Source organism: Canis aureus, chromosome 11 (assembly GCF_053574225.1).
Source record: "Canis aureus isolate CA01 chromosome 11, VMU_Caureus_v.1.0, whole genome shotgun sequence".
NCBI lineage: Eukaryota > Metazoa > Chordata > Mammalia > Carnivora > Canidae > Canis > Canis aureus.
Genome location: NC_135621.1, coordinates 25333271 through 25353763, shown reverse-complemented (window position 1 = coordinate 25353763; position 20493 = coordinate 25333271). Strand labels below are relative to the sequence as shown.

The following is a 20493-nucleotide window of genomic DNA, read 5'->3' as shown; positions in this document are numbered from 1 at the left end:
CGACCCATCAGCATGTACCTTGGCTGCCGTTCATATTTCAAGGACAACTCTTAAAATCTGAGAAGCAGCAAGGAATATAGGCAGGATGTTTGCCGAAGCATGAGTTTAGGTTTAAATGCTGGCACTGTCTGAGAAGAGGCAGAAACGTGGTTCTTCAAGTAGATCTAAGTCTCCAGCATCTGTGGATCGCCAGAGGTCCAGGTCCCGATCCCGGTCAAGGTCCAGATCAGTTGACAATGGAAATTAAACTGTAAATAACTTGCCCTGGGGGCCTTTTTTTAAACAAAACAAATTCCCAAACCATACTTGCTAAAAATACTGGTAAGTATGTGCTTTTCTGTGGGGGGTGGGTTTTGGAGGGGGGGTTGAGCTGGGCTGGATATCTTTGTAGATGTGGACCATCAAGGGGTTGTTGAAAACTAATTGTATTAAATGTCTTTTGATAAGCCTTCCACTCACATTTTTGTGAATGTCTGAAGTGTATAGTTTGTATATATTGAGAGAGTTCTTTTATAACTAAAGCAAATTTAATTTTTTTGTACTAGAAAAGATTTGAACATTTTAGTTCTTGGTTATTCAAATATGTTAATTCAGAATTAGTTTTTTTTTTTCAGAATTAGTTTAATGCTTCAATTAAACTAATTAATAGCTTTGGACATTTAATTTTTTTTTTCACTTATTTATGATAGTCACAGAGAGAGAGAGAGAAAGAGGCAGAGACATAGGCAGAGGGAGAAGCAGGCTCCATGCACCAGGAGCCTGACGTGGGATTCGATCCCGGGTCTCCAGGATCGCGCCCTGGGCCAAAGGCAGGCACTAAACTGCTGCGCCACCCAGGGATCCCAGCTTTGGACATTTAAAAGAGCTCTAATTTTGCTTGAACATAAAGGCTTGAGTTTTCCTTGTTAGGGTTAAGGGTGTCCTCCCACCCACCCTTTAACAGCTGCCTGACAAAGACGTTAAAGCAGCTGTTGTTATGGATAATAAAAGATTATAAAATTGAAAAAAGATAATAAATAAATGCTGGCACTGTGACCACTGCTGAGGCCAAGGGGAGAAGGGAGTGTTTATGACACTCTAGCAATGTCTGCTCTGCCGGCCTTTGCTGGGGGAAAAGGCTCCATGTGGGCATGGAACCGCCAACCTTTTAGTGCTCGCGTAGGGACATATGCCAGGTATCACTGTTTCATCTCCATAAACTGCCCAGTGACAGAGCAGTGTGGCCTTCCTGCTCCCCTGAGCGAGGCACTGGAGATTGTCCTAAGAGCAGAACTACGGACAGCTGTTTCTCTACAGTGAAATATAATGAAACATGAAATATAATCTACAACCGGTAATATTCACCCTTCCCAAGTCTACGCTTAGGTGAGTTCAGATGAACGTGTGCGGTGTATAGCCATCACCATATCCAAGTACGGAAACTTCCATCTCCCCACCACGTTCCCTGTGCCCTCCCGCAGTCAATCTCTGCCCCACACAGCCCTGGCAAACACTGATCTGATCTGTGTCCCTCATGGGGGCCAAGGGCAGGCCGCCACAAAACAGGCCACTTTGACATGAAGATTATTCTGAGTCAAAAAGCAATCATAACCCCCAGCAGATTCAGGAAAAGCTCTCTACCTCCCCCACAACTGCTCACAAAGAATTTAGAGAGAGGATCTGCTCCAGGAAGAGAGCTACCATCATCGATACCTACATTATACCACCAACTAGGCTTGATAGATAGAAGGAACCCAGCAAGGCCTATCTGATCAAAGTCCTCTGTGTCCCACCGCTTCTGAGTGGCCCAGCAAACATTTGTTTTCTAAACATTTACTCGTATTTTTCACCTTCCTGTGAATCACATTCCTTCTCTCTGAAGTCCCAGGCCCCTATCCACTTCTCCTCAGCCCAGGAGAAGCAGCTCAGGTATATGTACCTCATTTTGCCTGTCTTTGGAATATGCCATGTCTGTGTGGATTCCCCATATATACAAATTAAATTTTATTTTCTCCTGTTAATCTGTTTCATGTCAATTTGATTTTTAGTCCAGCTAAAGGGACTTTGAAGGGGACAGGAGATTCTTCGTCCCCAGCACCCTTTGACGAGCTGTCCAAGATAAAGGCAATCACACAGTATGTGGTCTGGCTTTTGAGGCTGATCCATGTTACTACTGCTTATGCTATGTTAATTTTAATTGCTAAGAGATATTCCATTGTATGGATACACCATAGACTTGTTTGCCTTTTCATCCTGTTGAAAGGACATGGTTGTTTTCAGCGTGGGGCAATTAAAAAGAAGCTGTGAACATTCACTGACAGGTCTTTGTGTGGACATAGGCCTTCATTTTTCTTGGGTAAATACTTAGGAATGAAATTGTTATTCAATGAGTATATGTCTAGCTTTATGAGAAATCACCAAACTGTCACCCCACATGGCTGTATATTTTGTATTCCTTACTGCAACGTACAAGAGCTCCAACTGTTCTGCATTCTCACTAGCACTTGGTACTGTGGCAGGTTGGGTTTTTTTTTTTAAAGATTTTTGGCACTTTAGTATGTAGCGATGATCTCATTGTGATTTTAATTTGCACTTTCCTAATGTTTAATGATGCTGAGCATCTTTTCTTGTTCCTGTCACCCATGTGTCTTCTTTGGTGGAGTGTATTCTCTCTCTTTTTTAAAATACATTTTAAAAATTGAGGTATAATGATGACTGGTTTTTTTAAATGTAAAGGAGAGTTAAGTTTCAAATATGTACAAACTGATATGTTAAAGTGAGGACATACATGGTTAGCTATTTCTGTTTTATCAGTTTTGTAATTTAAAAGTTTCTTGCTTTTGAAAACACGAGTTTGTTTTCAGATGGCCAAATGGCAAATAACTTGACGTAGAAATTTTAAAAATAAACAAGATTTCTTCCAAACCTTATTATTAACTGATTTATTCACAAAATGCCCATTTTATTTTATTTTATTTTTATTTTTTATTTATTTATGATAGTCACACAGAGAGAGAGAGAGAGGCAGAGAGACATAGGCAGAGGGAGAAGCAGGCTCCATGCACCGGGAGCCCGATGTGGGATTCGATCCCCGGTCTCCAGGATCGCGTCCTGGGCCAAAGGCAGGCGCTAAACCGCTGCGCCACCCAGGGTTCCCAAAATGCCCATTTTAAAAACTAGGTCTGAAGCCATCTATGTTCCTAACTTCCTCAAAATTCAGGCTCACTCCCTCAGGTACCAAGATACTAAAGACAGATGCTCACCATACATAGGCCCAGGTGCAAGGCTGGGACAGCCTCCTCTGCCTCAGGGACTGCCTGGCCAGAGGCAGGAAGGAGTGAGAGGTGGGGAAGGTACGCTGGAGGCAACATCCAAGCTGAATTTTCAAGGACAAGAAGGAAGCTAGCCAGGTTAAAGGTGAGGAAAAAGAAAGGTCTCCAGGAAGAAAACAGTGTTGATGACAAGATATACCAGCACGGAGACTCAGGTGTGATGTCTGTGAGGCACGGAACATGGAACACAGAATGCAAGAGGATCACTAGCGATTTAGATGGGGGAAGGGGGGGGTGCAGCTGGGATGCCGGTGTTGGATGATGAGAAATCTCGAGGGTCAGGTGGTCATCCTGAAGAGTGCCATGTCTGCGGACTGCAGGGGTTCAGGAGGGTGAAGCTCCTGGGGGAAGGTGCGAGGGTAGCTTCCTCAGGCTGGGGCCATAGCAGTGGGGACAGAGAGTGGGAAGACAGGAGAAGGGACCACTCTGTCCTCCAGGTGGCAGGTGGGAGGACAGAGGTAGCAGGGTGCCAGTGCTCAGGCACCTCGGGGGCTGTAGTTAGTACAGGCTGGGCTTGGGAAAGAGCAGAACCACCATCTTTCTGGAGTTCAACAGAAGCCACTCTTCTGCCCCCATCTTCCTGGGGGGAAGGGGCGGCACACACTCCTCCCAACCACTAAAGCTCTGCTGTCCTCCCGAGAAATCACACTATCCTCTCTCCACCCACAATTCCCCAGCCCGGGGCCCTAGAGCCCCCTAGCAGCTTGCCCTCCTCATGGCTTCCTACCTCTCCCTGTCTCAAAGTCTGGCTCCAGTCATTCCTCTGGTTTTCCTCTACCCCAGGCACTGAGAATCCAGTGTCAGGCACACCTTGAATTTAGTCAGCTAAGACGAGTCTGGCGCTAAGAGTTGCAGCAATCTCTTTGCAGAGCATCTGCATAATGGGGTATCAGAAGGGAGACAGGGGGGGGAAAAAAAGAAGGGAGACAGGGGACTCTGTCTAAAACCCAGCAGGATTACAATTACAGGGGTGCTGAGAGGGACTGCTCAAACGGGTCACACCAGTTCCTCATTTATCCTTTAGGTGTAAACCGCCTAGAACCGCCTTTCACTAGGACTCCAGAGAAGGCCTGCCTCTCTCACTTTAGAGACTACCTATCTTGGCCAACTCCCTTCTGTGGAACACAGTGGCCAAAGGCAACAGGAAGCCTGGAGGATCTGGAAGCAGCCCAATGAGACCTCTGGGGATCCCAGGTGGGAGATGGGGAAAGTGAACGCAGACCTGCAGCCCCTCTGAGCCTCCCACTGGTTGGCCCCTCAGGTTATTCTTTGTACTCTCCTCTTTGGTTGTTGACCATCAGACCCATCACACTGACAAATCACCCGATTACAATCTCAGTCTCAGAGTGAAACCAGTGACTCAAATGAAAATGGAATCAAGCAGGGCTGCCCCAAAGCTCACACTCTTCCACCCCTGTGCTGTGTTGGCTTCTTCTTGCCCGTGGCTCATCTCAACATCACCAGCAAACCTAATGGAATCTGGACCCTCCAGGAACACCAGTGAAGGCTTGGCTGGCTCACTGCTGACTGAATGCACAACGCCGTGAGGACGGGCAGTCTGTGCCCCAGAAACTCTGCCCTCCCTAGCCAGCCCCTGGGTCCATGCCCCCAGACAGCCTTCCTTCCCACCATCCCAAGCTGTGCTGCGGACCAGAGCCTACAGCACACAGGACATCAAGCCCAAATACTATCCAACTCTTTGCCCTAAGAGAGTGTGGACCTTTGTCTTCCTCATCCACTGCTCTTTCTACACTGCCTCCCACCGGCTCTGCCACGTGGCTGGCACTCAATAAAAATGTAAGGCAGGACCGATAAATGACTAGAAGACAATGCAGGTGACTATCTGTGTGACTTAGGGCCAGGCAGGATCCTTAAAATTTCCAAAGTCAAAGCTGTACAAATACTTATACAGTTGTGTGCCTACGTGTATAAATAAATTTTATTACATCAAAAATTAAGGATTCCGGGATCCCTGGGTGGCGCAGCGGTTTAGCGCTTGCCTTTGGCCCGGGGCGCAATCCTGGAGACCCGGGATCGATTCCCACGTCGGGCTCCCGGTGCATGGAGCCTGATTCTCCCTCTGCCTATGTCTCTGCCTCTCTCTCTCTCTGTGTGTGACTATCATAAATAAATTAAAAAAAATTAAAAAAAATTAAGGATTCCTGTTCAGAAACCTACATCATGGACAAAGTTAACAGGGTGCAAACCCTATTTCCTCATTTGCTATGTCAAAATTGACAAAAGACTAAACTGGAATATCCCAGGGAGGTCCTACATATCTCCGTGGAAAAGACAGGCCCTGAGGGAAGCTGGGCAAAGGGTATGATTAGGGCAACTTCAGAAAGAAGTAAATCTATGGGGCTCACAGCAGCAAGGGGCTCAGCCTCGTGTGATGGGGGAATACGATGATCGAAGGCTCTTCATCCCTACAGACTGGCGGACTCGAGGATGGGAAACACCAAGTGTGGGACAGAGGGGGCACACAGGACCCTTACTGTACATACTGGTGGAAAACAGACTGGGATGGGCCTGAGAATAACCAGGCAGTCATTAAGCATACACATGCCCTATGAGGACCCAGCAATTCTGTTCCTGAGTCACATCCCACAGAAATGTTCTCTTGGGCTGAGGGCACACAGGAGTCTTTTCTCTGGAGAACGCATGGCAGGCATGAACATGGCATGCACAGTGATGTGGAGGGAAGCAGCGAGACATGCAGGGCTAGGTGTAGACACCACGACCTGCACAGACCTCCCCAACAGTGGAGAAAAAGAAACAGAATGACAGGGAGCATGAGGTCTTCGATGAGAATTAAAAATACCTACACACAAAGCAAGGCTATAAGGTCCACAAGAGCCTGCGCTCACACAAGCCCTATCTCTAGCAAAGGGAAAGGGCTAGCGTCCAGGGCAGGGAGAAGGACGGCAAAGGATGTGGGTGTGGAGTCTCATCCTACCTGCCCCAGATGCAGTTCTCTATTAAGGCTCAGCTTGTCTTCCCCATGGAGGCCTCCCTGATAACCGCTGTTCCTGCCAGACCACCAAGAGGGAGCGCCTGCATCACCTGCACTTGCAGACAGTCGGGACCAATTCCCCACCACTGGCTCCTGCTTGCTGGTCCACTTGGGGGCCACGAGGGCCTTCCCACACACTGTCCCCATGGCCTGCAGCCACAGCTTGTCCCACATGAGTCACAGTTGTTCATCTTACCCGCCCCGCCCCAGCTGGGCTGCAAGCCTCTGGCATCACACACTGTTTCTCATCAGCAGGAGCATCATAATAGAGCATGTGTATGCTCTATTATACTGCAAGGCAGCATGCTAACACCTCTGCATGTATCACCTCATTTAATCCTGTGACAATCCTTGGCAGTGGGTACTATTAGTGTTTCCATTCTACAGAAAAGGAAACCAAGGCTTAAAGAGGCAAAGTCACCCACAATCATGCAGCCAGAAAGAGGCAGAGCCCACCTTCTAGAATCTTCCTCAGGCTGAGAACAGAGAGAGTAAAGCCAAGACTTAACAGGTAGACATCAGGTGATGAGTGTGCTTCCAACCAGCCCCACGGATCCCAGGGAAGGCCACAGACACAGTTCAAGACTGAAAAGTAATGTACTGGCCCTGCTTCTGATTCCACTGTGTGCCGCCAAGGCTCATGGGAGGAACCCCAAACCTGTAAACTACTAAGACCACTAAGATGACCTTGATTTCACCCACACAAGGCTCATGCCCTTTAACCTGTGACCCTGAAGGCCCAAGCACCACAACTGCTCCTTCTACACTGTGGAGAGGCAGGTTCAAGGGTGAGCCAGCTGTGCCAAGCTGACTGGACAGAAAGAAAAGCCTTGGTGGTGTCCCTCCCTCCCTCAAGTCCACAGAGTCAGAGTCCAATGTTTCACTTAAAGCTGACAAAATACACGGAGCGGCTCCAGGATATTTTTCAACCAGCCTTTCTGAGAGACAAGGATAAAAGATGACCCTTCTGAGATTCCTTAATTACAGTCCTGCAGATGGCAACGGAACTGGCTGAATGAGCTTCTGTTACCTGCCTTGAGTCCCTTAGCCCCCGGCCCTCTCTGACGAAGGCACCCCTCAGGAGGGAGAGGCAAACATCTGGCCCTGCCCCCAAATAAATGACCTTGTGTGGGTCTCCCTCCCCATGTTTCCATTCCTTCAGCTGTAAGGTGGAGGTAGAACTGGTTTCGTAAGGACTGAACGCACTGGGAAAGCATGGGTTTCTTCCCAGCCAGGCGTGCTCTTACCCTGGCTCAGGCGTCACTTGACCAGACCTGGCCATTTCTACATTTTGTCCATTGGGAGACAAAATGCAGTGGGGAGACAGGGGTAGATGATTTCCAGGGGTCCTTTGTAATTCCAGGATTTCTAACTGAAGAGTTTGTCAATGCACCCAGCCGGCTGGCTGCCCCCTCAAGCCCTCATAACTCAATTTTTGAGAGCCTAGTACCACCCTCCTGCCACACACCAGTGTGTAATGAACACCTAACTGTGTGCCAAGGACTAAGTGGGGGACGAGGGATATAGTGGTGAACAAACCGCGGTGGTCCCTACCTTCCTGGAACTTATGGTCAGATAAATAACCCAATTACAGACAGTTACCAGTTCTGGAAGGAACACTCTGGGTGGTCAGGACTGCCTGAAGGAAATGATGCTTGTGGTAAGAGCAGAAGGTAACTCGGGGCGGGGGGGGGGGGGGCAAGGCTGCTTTCTGAAGGCTTGGGGCAGGATATGAGGCCCACAGAGCATGAGCTATACAAGATGCCACCCCCTCGGTAAGCCTTCCCCTCAGCTCAGCCCATCCCTTGTTCCTCTTCCACGGACATCTGCTGTTGCATGCCCAAATGTGCTAACAGTGGGCTCTGAGGGCAAGGACTGTGGCTTCATTCTTCCCCCTCCTCCATGCCAGGCACGTAGAGGGGACTCTATAATATCTCTTGATGCCTGCACGGTGCTGGGAGTGGGAATTCCAGCTCCAGGTACACAGGAAGGGCCCGGGGATTGCTAAGTCCTCAGCTAGAGGCATGGGCAATGAAGTAACTCATGATCCTTTATTTACCAAGTTCGTAATCCAGTGAGTCATTCCGGCTCTCCTCACAAAAGCTAAGAACCGGCTCTTGGAGCACCATCACAGAGGAACTCCAGGGTGACGAATGAGCAGATCACTAATGCTTCTGCCAATCTGGAAAGAGCCCCACAGCTGCCTCACTTATGCTGACAAGGCTTTCAGTCAAATCTATGATGCGAGGCAGTTTATCCCCAGTCTGCCCGTGTCCCAGGCAGTGCCACCTGGGCCTTGCAGTGCCACCACATCCCCAGCCACGTTCCTGGCAGGGTGCACGGCAGACACCTTATTCCACGCACAATGGCAGGGCGGCCCCAAGGTGCCGGCACAGGGCCTCCTCGCTCAGCTTCTCCCAACCCCCCTACTCTGAGCCCTCCTTCCCCAGTGAGGTCACTATGGATGTTAGGGTTGTGAAATCTGCTGTGTGCTTGAAAGCACAGGGGAGTAAGGAGTATCTCTGGAAAACCATCAACTCTCTGCCTGGCTTTCCAACTGTGCTGTGGCGGTCCTTGTTTCTATAGGATTTCATTCACTCCCTCCTTCTGTTCTCCCTCTGCCTTCCAGCTCACTCACCCTCTGGGATCCCAACCGGCCTAGCACTGGAACAGAGGACTCAGGAGCTCCCATCTTGGTGTCCACCCCCCTACACCCGGACTAACCCTAACCTCACTGGGCTTGCCATCCTCAAGACGGGATAATGCTCTTTACCTGGCAGGGCTCCGAGAGGGTCACAGACCCAATCCCTTGCTGGCCTGCCTCTGCTGCCGTTCATTGGCCACCCGGGAGGCTGATCTGTGCTCTGGCTGAATGTGACCCAGCACCAGGCCTGCCACTGCCCTGCCGCCTCACTCTGGTTCCCAGCTCCTATGTTCAACTCTCACTCAAAATGCTAACCGGCCCTGCCATCTGATCCTGGAACTGTCCTCATCAAGCAGAAGGGTGAAGAAAATGAGGTTCCTCACCCAGCAAAGGCGCCCTGTGCTACATGACAGTTCTAAAGCACAAAGACTTCAGCAACTTCAAAGATCATCATCGATCTTTAAACATTCAAATAAAAAAAGGAAGACAAAGAAACTCAGAAATCTCAGTTCAGTTTGCAGATCTAACTCCAAAAGCAAAACACAAAGTGCAAAGGAAGGAGGTGTTGAAACAAAGTTATCTTAGAACTGAACAACTCCTTTAGAGTGGTCCACTGGGTTCACTGTGCTCAGCACATATTGCTCAGATGTCAACAAGGCCCAGCTGCACCCAAGGACTTGTCCATGTCATAGCGCACACCTACCTACAAGCCATCACCCCTAATACTCCACCCTCGAGCTCATGGTCTCTGGACACTCGCACACACTCGTCCTTCAGCCAAGTGCCCAGGAAACAGCCTGACAACACAGATGCCAAGTGCCCAGGTCACAACTCTTTGATTCTCCCTCTCGATACAGGTAGGCGCTGGATGTGCGGCACTCATTGCCACAAGAGCAGCCGCTGACCTGGCAAGGGAGATGGTCTCCCCGGGTCTATAAGTAAGGGTTCAATGAAGACTGGAAGCTTTTGGTAGAAACTCCTCTAATGGTGAAAGGAGGCAGTTAGTTATCTGAAACAGGGCGAACCCCTGGGGAACAAAGCCAAATTACCCGGTGGAGACATTGCCAAGACTGGAAAAGTGGGAATAGCACCCCCTTCCTTCCATGACCATCCCCTCTCCAAACTGCTGCTTTCACAGTATCCCACCTCTCCTGAGTCCCCTGCATCTGAATCCCTGGTTCTCCCTTCATGATTTCTGTTACTAACCCCCTCCACACTACACACATACACACACCACACACAGCATGCATGCATGCATACACACATACACACCCATACACACACACACACCCCAGCCATAGGACCATGAGCTCCCTCACTCCATCTCCATACCTGGATCCCTCAGCGCCAGCTCCAAACATCTGTATACAAATGTCTCCATGGAGCTAAGCCAGCACAGTCTAAGTGAGCACTTAAGAGCCCACCAGCTCTAAAAATCTGTTATTCTATTTGTTTACTAAGTAGAAAGGGAAAGTTTTATCTTACATGACTAAAACAAGTTACTTTGACATCACTGAAATCAGATGGGAAAATAATTTATCTTCAGAGGAAAAGCTTGACAGCAAAACAATTATCTTAAGGAATGGCTCCTTTTGCAGCATTTAGAACAGCAGCATTTCGACAAGGGAGGAACAAGCCCGTACCAACAAGATGAAAGGCCGCCTGACTCATCCCCCTCTGCCTGTTCCCATGCATGCAACATTCACGTGCAGGGCTGAGAAGGGAACTAAGTGAGGAGGCTGCACGCCCCTCAGGCTCAGGAATCTTGAGGCCCCTGCCCTGTGCGGGTTATCGATTCTTGCAGCCATCCTGGGGAGGAGAAATCCGCAAGGCCATGTCACTGCCTAGGAAACTGGGCTATCTCACTTCTCTGGGCCCTCGGGGTCATCACTAGCAAAGGTGGTGCCAGGGTCTGACCCCACACAGGACATGACTTCATACTGAAGTAGAAGCATTCAGTGTGGGGCAGTCAGAGCAAAAGAACATTTCTCTTCTCTGAGGAGCTCCTGGGAGGCTGACAGCTGAGGCTAGAGAGCAGTTCTACAGGGAGGTGCCTGGGCCAGAATCCCAGCTCCATCACCTACTCTTTATGTGAAGCTGGGCACCAGCAAACCACCTGAGCCTCAGTTTGCCCAACTGTAAAGTGGAGATCACAATCTCAGAAGGCAGTTGTGAGGCTCAGGAGCATCCATATAAGCCAGAACAGGGGTCTAGCATGAAGCAATAAATGCTAGTCATTATCACTAAATTAAAAGTACACAGACCAGACCATAAGCATAGAGCTTACGTGCACACAGCCTGATAACCTATCCAAATACACACCCATGTATGGGATAGAGGAGCAAGGGACAAAAAGTCTCCATTCACTTAGAGTCACCTCTGACACACAGCTCTGGAGTGCCCAGAGGGAGAGCCTCTTCCACATCCTCACAATGCTTCACCTGGACCATTTAAAAGTCATTTCTGTCTGCTTTATTCATGCTGTATCCCCAAGGCTTCGAGCGGGGCCTGGCACATAGTGGTGCTCTATAAATGTTTACTGAAAGAATGGGTTCTGCTCACTATTGTCCTTATTTCCATACATATCTCCTTTCCAAATATTTTGTTGTAAGCTTATGAAAAAAGCATGTCTTACTAGCTAGCATTAAACCTCTTCCTTTCTCTGACTTACTTGGTGCACTCAAATCAACAATCATTCAGCATATCAGGTGAGACTGACGTCCTTGCCCTCAGGTTGTTCGGTTGTTCAGATCCAGAGCAAACAGTGAGACCACACACTGGATGGGCATGCAGGAAGGCTGCCAAGGCTGCTAGAAGGGGTCAAGAAGACTGCTTGGAGGAGGAGCTGGGAAAGAAATGAGGTCAGGTTGGAGGAAAGACCACCAGGAAGGGAGGCAGCTCTTTGTGGACAGGCACCTAGGGGTGCTCAGTTTAGCTGCTCCTCAGGAAGGACCAGGTGGTCCAGCAGCTGCCAACACATGCTTATGCCTTAGTTATGCTACAGAGTATGGTTTTACTTTGGAGGTGATGCGAAAAACTGGAGCTTCCCACAGGGGGCAAAGAATCATACAGGTTTGCTCTTCTGGATGAGCTGCCCTGGCTTCAAGGTAGAGAACAGACTGAACACGACACAGGGGAGGCCAGGGCCCTAATCCTCAGTCCCGACACAGCAGATAATTCACCTGAAAGAATGAATCAGGGGTTCCTTTAGAAACTTCAGGGAACTCAAGGCATGCCACCAGCCTGCTGGGAGCTCAGTGGGAGAGCAGCGGGGTCACAACGAAGCTGATACACCCACAGACAGGCCAGCACATGGGAAACTCCGTCCAGGTCTGCGTATGCAGACGGTGGCCAGAGAAAAAATGGAACAGGTCACTGCTGCAGAGCAGTAAAGTGATTTATTTCCACGCACCTCAAGCTTCCACTCGCAAGAGTCACCCTGGTGCCCTGTAACTGCCCAACACGGCAAATGTTGGCTCCGGGGTCTCAAGACTACGTCATCATCTTGGGACCCCAGGACTCAGCCCCGGGTCTGGACCATGGCAGGCGCCAAATCAGGCTCCATGGAACTGATGCACACAGGGCAGTGGCATCTTCTAAATATGTCACCAGAAAATTGTTCTAGAGGGATAGGAATAATGCACACCATTCCATGTGGATGGTCTTCCAGACAAAACAGCACCGCATGTGGAGACGTTCTCGTGTGATACTCTCTCCACAGTTGGAGAGGAAGCTGCCAGGAGAGCCTGCTCTGAAGGAGATGGTAAATACCCAGAGGTACAGGCCAACTCTTTAGGTCTAACATCCTTAGAATATTTTCAGTAATATATTTATGTTCTCTTCATCCCCCCAATTCTCTTCTCCCTCAAGGGCCTTTTGTGCCCACGAAGAGTGCAGTACAGGTCAGCCCCAGCCTGGCTTCTCCAGGGAGATCTGAGCTCTAACTGCACATGTGGCTGACAGCTGCGCAGAAGCCCTGCCTTGGGGATGAGGCAGATTCAGGGCCTGGTTCCTGAAATTAGCAGTTTGTCCTCCCAGCCTGGCCACCAAGGAGCCCTTGAAGACTCGGGCAGCAGCAGGCCTGCTGGTGACACACCCGCCATTGCGTGCCCAGAGCCCCCCAAAAGGCAGAGGCAGCCAGGCTTTCCCTGAAAGCACTAATGACATGTGAAAACCCCCACACCTTGCAGCCTAGGTTCTCTGTACACCAGCTCTGGGGCCTAAGAGAAGACCCAGAAGTAGGCCCTAGAAGCAGAGGATGCAATGGGAGGGCCCTCAGGCTCCTGGATTGAGCCGGGAGACTTGCCAGAAGTAACTGAGCCACCTTACCCTATGCTGAAAAACCTGTGGAGGACAGGCCAAGCTCCAACATGCTGGAGAAGACACCCACTTGGGGAACAATCTCCTCTTGGCTCCAACCTACCCAATCCCACGTGACTTCTGGCCTCCAAAACAACCCTGGGCTCCAAAGAATTCCAGGTCTTCAGCCTTCTGCAATGCTGTGCTCATTCTGGCTTCTAGACTTTGCTTCAATACAGACTGCCAGCCCATCTCAAAGTCCAGCCCTACCAACGCCACATGCCTTCTCCGGTGATGCCAGCCAGCAGGCCCTCTCCTCTGAATGCCATGACACTCAGAGGCAGACTGCGGCTTGGCCCCACTGCCTCCTCCCCACATGGAGGCCATTGTCCTCTTTCCTCTGGGAGCCTTCACTGAGAGAATCAGAGCCTGCTCCTCTTTTCCAAATGGCTTACTGTAAGTATTGGGTAATACAGAAAGTGTCCCCTCCAAATACCTCCAAATGATATTAGTCCCTGTGGGTGATCTCTCATCCCAGGACTTGCTTACTCAACTCATCTAGCAAACACATGAGTGCCTAGTGATGCCAGTCCTGCTTGTCTTCTAATGCACCTTTCTGCCCCTTCTCCAGCGGGAGCCCTGCTGCACCCGAGCGCTCCAGCAATCTTACAGTACCCCACACGATGATCCAGCTAGTGTCTGTCTCCTCCCATGAGAGATTACCTCCAGATGTCACAGCCAAAGCCTCTTGGAGGGTCAGGTCGTGTCCCTCCCATGCAGGCACACAGCCAGCATGCAGAAGAGGATTCTGGAATGATCCGCTCTCCAGTGAGTACCTTTTGGTGGAAAGGAGTAAAACTAAGCACAAGGACTTTTCCACCTCCAGGCCACAAGGCTTTCTGTAGATGTGTACAGGTCTGGGGGCACATCAGCGATAAGATACCTCCTGTGGGAAAGAGGGACCCTGCTGGCAGCTTGGAGAGATGAGTGGCTGGCAGTGGGCACCCAAGTGACTCAGAGCCCACTGGGGTGGGTTCATCCTGAGGAATTGTTCCTCCGTTCCATGAACAGCCAACACGGAGGAGGAGGGTGACGGCACTGCTGATTTCTATAAACTGAAGAATAATTTTAGAGATACCATCACAAGATGAGTGGAGCCTGACTAGAAAATAAACCATTTGCCTTAGCATTCCTCGGGCAAAAGGAGATGTTCTTGTCCACTGACATTATCGCAGCTAAGAATTTCACAGGGAGCCTAAGAGCTTAAATCAGCAACAGGACTTCTTAAAGCCGCTTGATTTAATATATGCTGACACTGTACACTGGCAACTTCTATCTACTGGTTTTTTTTGTTTTTTTTTTTAAGAAGCAGCTAAAGGCTTCTGTGATAGCACTATATTTAGTTACCTCATTTCTCCAGAACAGTTTCTGCCATCAACTGGGTAATTCAAATGATGCTGCCAAATGCACCCTGCAGGCACAGATGATGTGTTGCGTGTGTGCTGACCACCCCCAGCTCCCACATCAGAGGGACAGCTCTCAGTCTGCACCTGTCCCGATGCCCTACACTGCTTTACACGTGATCATTCCTCACAACAATACTAGGATATAGGTACCATTTCTACCCCCACTTTACAAATTGGGAAATGAAGGGAAAGAAAAATCAGCAACCTGCCCAAAGTGCCCCTATCCCCTGAAGCAGGAAGTCAAGCCCAGGCCATCCACCTCCAAAGCATGCATCTGAACCTGTCTGGTTGCCTCTCCTGGCCTATGGCTCACAAGACCTGCTGTGTGTGCCGGCCTCTGCACCGCCATCTAGCTCAAGGCAGGTACTGATTAGTACCAGATGGCAATGTCACCAGAGTTACAAAACAAAGTTTCCCCACCTCTAAAGGATTCTATCTAGTTTTGATTCAGTGTTGAAACTAACAAGGACCTGCATTCCCAAAGGCCAGCCTCCCAGGAGCTCACGGGAAGGCTCTGCACAGCCACTGCTGGCTCCCTGAGTACTTCTGCAATGCTGGCAAGGCCAAAGCCTCCCTGGGGGCAAGCAAGTAACACATGACTGCCCATGAACCTGAACCTGCACAAGGGGGCAGAGGAGCAGTCCTGAATTCCAGCACTGTCCAGAGGCACCTCCAAACTGTATCCTGTAACTGCCTGTTCTAATACAACTCCGTGTATTTCATGCCCAACCCACATCAGCATCCCTGAACACCTCCACATCAAGAGAATGCACCAAACAATGCCAGGGAGCTGCTGCTATGGTAGCTGGGACTCAATTGTAATTCTGTCACTTTTGCTGCCTTCTGTGAAATGTTTCCTGGGGCAGATGTACCTCTGCTACTGAAATTTGAGCTCTGGCCTGGATACCCACCAGGAAGACTGCTACCAGCAGAGTGACAAGGAATTGGGCTGACACATTTCCCACTGGAGACTCAAAGGACCTAGCACATAGTAGTTGCTCACAGAACACATACTTTTAATAAAAAAGCAATAAAGTCTCAAAAATTAACTTTAAGTGTTAATAGAATTTTTTTAAAGATTTATTTGAGAGAGAGAGAGAGATAGGAAAAGGGAGGGAGGGAGAGAGAATCTCAAGCAGACTCCCTGCTGAGTGCAGAGCCCAACACGGGGCTCCATCTTGTGACCCAGAGATCATGACCTGAGCCAAATCAAGAGTCAGACACCTAACGAACAGAGCCAACCAGGTGCCCTGAAAAGTGTTACCAGAATTTTTAATTCCTTGCCCATCTTTTTAAAAATTGGGCACCTATCATTGTCTCTATTAGACAATATCACATGGTATTTGATCTCAGACAATATTATATACCTATTCAATCAACGTCTATAAAACTAATTCGTGCTAGTCCCCAGCAAACCCCCAGCATCCTCCCCATCTCTGCACTAGTTGAGTCTGGGGTCAGGAAAGCACCCACGTGGGTGCTGACGTCTATACTCTTGTTCCATCATGCAGCTTCTCTCGAAGGACATTATCATCCCCCTTTATTTTATTTTTTTAAAGATTTTATTTATTTATTCATGAGAGACAGAGAGAGAGAGAGAGGAGAGAGAGAGAGAGAGAGAGAGAGAGAGACAGGCAGAGGGAGGAGCAGGCTCCATGCAGGGAGCCCAATGTGGGACTCGATCCCAGGACTCCAGAATCACTCCCTGGGCCGAAGGCAGGCACTAAACTACTAAGCCACCAAGGCAGCCCTATCATCTCCCTTTAGAGATGAAGACCTGAGGCTCAGATCAGTCAAGCAACTTGCCCAAAGTCACACAGCTAGCAATGGCACAGCTGGGACCAGAGCTCAGATCTTTCCAAATGCAAAGCCAGTATTCCTTACACTAACCCCACAGCTGCCTGGAAATATCCAGAGGTTTTGCCTCAAGGACAAAAAATGGGCTTTCTTTTAAGCAGCAGGCAGGGAAAAGTGGGCTGAGGAAGAGTGACTTCCAGAAAGAACAACTCATCTCCCCAAGATCTACTCAGGAAAGGAGTTCCTCAAGGGCCTAAACCCACAGAAAGATGCTCTGACAGGCTTGAGGACAGATGGTCCCCCCTCTGGCCAACCTGCCCACACTGTCCACCATGATGTCACATCACTGCCACCCACTTTTCCACACAAAAGAAGTAACACTGCCTCTCAAGCCAAGCCCAGTAATGAGTAAATGCAGCACCAAGTCACATCATGGCTAGCTAAGCGTGAAAAGGAAGATCCCAGAACAAATTGATAAGACCTTGACAAGCACCTCTAGCCTCTTTACCAGTCTTTCCTAGTCAGGTAAGTTCACTGCCTGCATTGACAGCTTAGCCACACCTGTCACCATCTGAATCTGACCACAGAGACCTGGTCTGTTAGGGGTTTGTTCATCTCTCCCCCCAATCCCAGCCAAAAGAAGCCAGGTCAGTCAAGCACTATCAGCCTGGTTTCCACGTTCATGAGGAAGCAAGCATGGGCATTACCTCCCAGAAGCTATCACTGGACACTTCTACTCCAATGGAATCATCATAAGCGACAGACATCTCTTCAGGCAGTGAGGGAGCAGCAGCAAATGCTTAAAGCAGAGGTCAACTTCAGATGCTCAAAATCCGCAGACAAACCTACAAAAGAAAAGCACATTGTTGTGGTTTTTAAATTCCCAAGGCAACAAGTAAGCCATCCCCATTTTACAGCTTCCATCCCCATCACTGCCTTAGTATAGCACAGTCTCAAGTGTTCCCTCAAGGAGAAAGAAAGTCAATAAATAACATGTATGCATATGTTATATGCTTGTGTGTTTCATATTAACAAGTGAATCTTCTCAACATCTTACTAAAGAGCTTTCCGGAGAACAGTTCATGTTCTTAGACCAACAGCCTCACTAAACAATCTTCTTTGTCCCTTGGAGAAAGAGACCGAGCACATGTGAGAACAAGCGAAGATACAGGGAGAGTCCCTGTATCTCTGGGCTCACCAGGCCCGACTAGGCCCTGGCCTGGGTAAGGCACAAGAGGAAATGATCCACCCTTGACACCTGACTCCACCCCCAGACTCCTCCATGTTTCACTTGTGTTGGACACTGTCTCCCTCTCCCAACCCATGACTGATTCACCCCAGCCACTGAAGCCCCAAATTCAGGCCAGTGTATTCTGATACTGTCTGTTTAACTCAGCTAGAAAGAGTAAAGACAACAAGCGAAAGGGATCATGTCTGGATCATGAGGCAATGTTCTAAATCCAGACAAGGGTAAAGGGGTGATTAACCTCCTGTAGAGAGAGGAAGGAAGGAACCCCACGCCCACCGCAACATTCATGAGTACAGATCACTGATGCAATGACCTGTCCACAGCCACATGAGACTCCCTGACGTGGTGAAAAGTTGACTCCACTTTCCTTCCCATCACCCTGTGTTCCAATCACACAGTCAGAGATCTGGAACTTCCCTAACTACCATGGTCAGGAATCCAAAGTCCCAGCTTTGCTGTGGGAGGGCCCAGGTAGGGTGGTAGGGTGAAGTGGGCAGAGGTACAAGACTTTATTGTAGGTACTTTTCATATGTGATCACACTTAGTTCTCACAATTCCCTATGAAACAGTCTAGAAGCATAGTAAGGAACATGAACACGGGCTCCAATCCCAGACCTATTATTCATTAGCTGGGCAACAGCATGCAAGTTATCTAACCTCTCTGTGCCTCAAAGGCCTCATCTATAAAAGAGAGATGAAGGGGATCCCTGGGTGGCTCGGCAGTTCAGTGCCTGCCTTTGGCCCAGGGCGTGATCCTGGAGTCCCGGGATCGAGTCCCATGTCGGGCTCACGGCATGGGGCCTGCTTCCCTCCCTCTGCCTGTGTCTCTGCCTCTCTCTCTTTCTAGGTCTATCATGAATAAATAAATAAAATCTTTAAAAAAAAGAGAGAGATGAATGTGGAATATACATCACAGAATTATAGTGAGGACCAATGAGGCCAGACATGCAGGGATGGACATAGTAAATTATAATGTAATTGTCATTAGATAGTAATTATTATCACTATCATTCCTTTATCTCTATAGTTGAGAAAACCGATGCTCGAGAAGGTTAAGTAACTTGCCTCTGGTCACCCAAGTATTGAATGGCGGAAACAACATTTGACAAGTTTGTCAAGGTAATGTTCTCTCCGTCACACCAAGATGTTTTTCAAAAACTATCTGAACTTTAAATAAATCTGGTGTCTTATAACCTAAGATCTAGTTGCTATTAAAAAGATTTAATCTGATGGATGTGACAGCTTCTAAGCTGAACACAGCAATGTATGGCCAATAAATTGAAAGAGTGGATGACGGTACTTCAAAGCCAAGTGCTCTAAAAGCCTGCAGCCAGGCAGTTGCCCCTGCGCCACGTGCACACTCTTCCTGCCAGCACGCTGTCTGGACCTCGGCTCCACCATCACGGAACAACGTGTCACTGTAACTCCAGGATATCACAAAGGCCGACAGGCCGCCCTGGCTGGGCCTTGGTGCCATGTTTCACAGCACCCCCTTCTCTAGGCAATCCTACGCTCTTGGCCAGGGCCCTCCTGGGAGCACGCCAGCCCACATTTGCAGTGACACAGTCTCTACCCAGAGCAGTTGTCTGCTCCAGGCTTCTCAGGAAATATCTGGGCTTTGGGCTCAGGCAAGTCTCAAAGTAGCCCAACTGAGCCACTGGCTGGGCTGCCTAGCCAACTCTGGGCACAGCTGCAGGGAGCAGGTGCAGAGAGAACAGGTGCCTGCTCTGGAAGAAGCAGTCAATACCTGAAGAGCTCAGGCAGAGGGATGCACTTTCTGCCAGGGTTTGGCCATGGCTTAGACACAAATGGATGGTCAGTTCTGCATAAGATTTGTTAACAGCCTACTAAGTGCCAGGAGCCAAGAAGAGGTTGCCACTGGGCTCAGCAAAAAAAAAAAGACACACTCGACTCCTCCTAAGAGAAAGAACCTGAATCGCCAAGTAACAAAACCAAATAACACTGGAGCTGCAGAGGGCTTTGGAGTCAAGGCATGCTCTTGGCTGACCAATGGGAATAGGGAAAGCCCAGCTTTCCTCACCTGAGTCCCATGGTGGCAGCGTGGTAATGCTCTCTCAGTCCAGGGCCCTGTGCCTACCCCGGCACTGTGCTCAGCAGTTGTGACAGTCCCCAAGGTGACAGTTGTACCAGCACCAAGCTGATCCCGGGCCTCAAGGACAGAACTTTCTCTTTTTCACCATGAAGTATGATGTTTGTGATACAGTGTTTTAAAATAACACTTTTTAGGTTAGAAAGTTTCTTTCTACTGGAATTCTACTAAGAGCTTTTATCACAAATGGATGTTTATGTAAGATTGGCTTAATTTTTCCTTAAATGTTTGGCAGAATTTGTCCGTGAAGTCACTGGGGCCTGGAGTTTTCTTTCTTTTACGTTTTCTTTTTCTTTTTAAGATTTTATTTATTTATTCATGAGAGACACAGAGAGAGAGAGAGGCAGAGACAGAGGCAGAGGGAGAAGCAGACTCCATGCAGGGAGCTCGACATGGGACTTGATCCTGGATCTCCAGGATCACGCCCTGGGCTGCAGGCGGCGCTAAACCGCTGAGCCACCCGGGCTGCCCTGGAGTTTCCTTTAAACACTTTTATTTTATTTTATTTTTTATAAATTTATTTTTTATTGGTGTTCAATTTGCCAACATAAAGAATAACACCCAGTGCTCATCCCATCAAGTGCCCCCCTCAGTGCCCGTCACC

The 20493-nt window shown here is 49.0% G+C and overlaps 1 protein-coding gene and 1 long non-coding RNA gene across 9 annotated transcripts in view; one reads left to right on the top strand and one right to left on the bottom strand.

Annotated features, from left to right (window-relative positions):
* Positions 1 to 20493, bottom strand: part of PACSIN2 (protein kinase C and casein kinase substrate in neurons 2) — a 136824-nt gene that overhangs the window by 23533 nt on the left and 92798 nt on the right. For 4 of the 7 annotated variants that reach the window (XM_077914228.1, XM_077914231.1, XM_077914230.1 and 1 more), the window contains one exon: positions 17238 to 17375. In XM_077914228.1, the coding sequence (XP_077770354.1) occupies positions 17238 to 17297 (60 nt within the window). In that variant the 5' untranslated portion in view covers positions 17298 to 17375. Of the gene's footprint in view, positions 1 to 3242; positions 3430 to 6267; positions 6519 to 17237; positions 17376 to 20493 lie in introns of those variants that run through there. The other 3 variants (XM_077914226.1, XM_077914224.1, XM_077914225.1) reach the window with 3 other exon arrangements.
* Positions 2986 to 18958, top strand: LOC144323590 (uncharacterized). 2 transcript variants are annotated; one of them, XR_013388993.1, is made up of 5 exons: positions 2986 to 3662; positions 4336 to 7984; positions 8954 to 9825; positions 13899 to 14095; positions 18807 to 18958. It is a non-coding gene; the product is annotated as an uncharacterized LOC144323590 (long non-coding RNA). The 2 variants fall into 2 exon arrangements; XR_013388992.1 differs by having other exon boundaries at positions 3354 to 3662; positions 4336 to 6835; positions 18807 to 18951.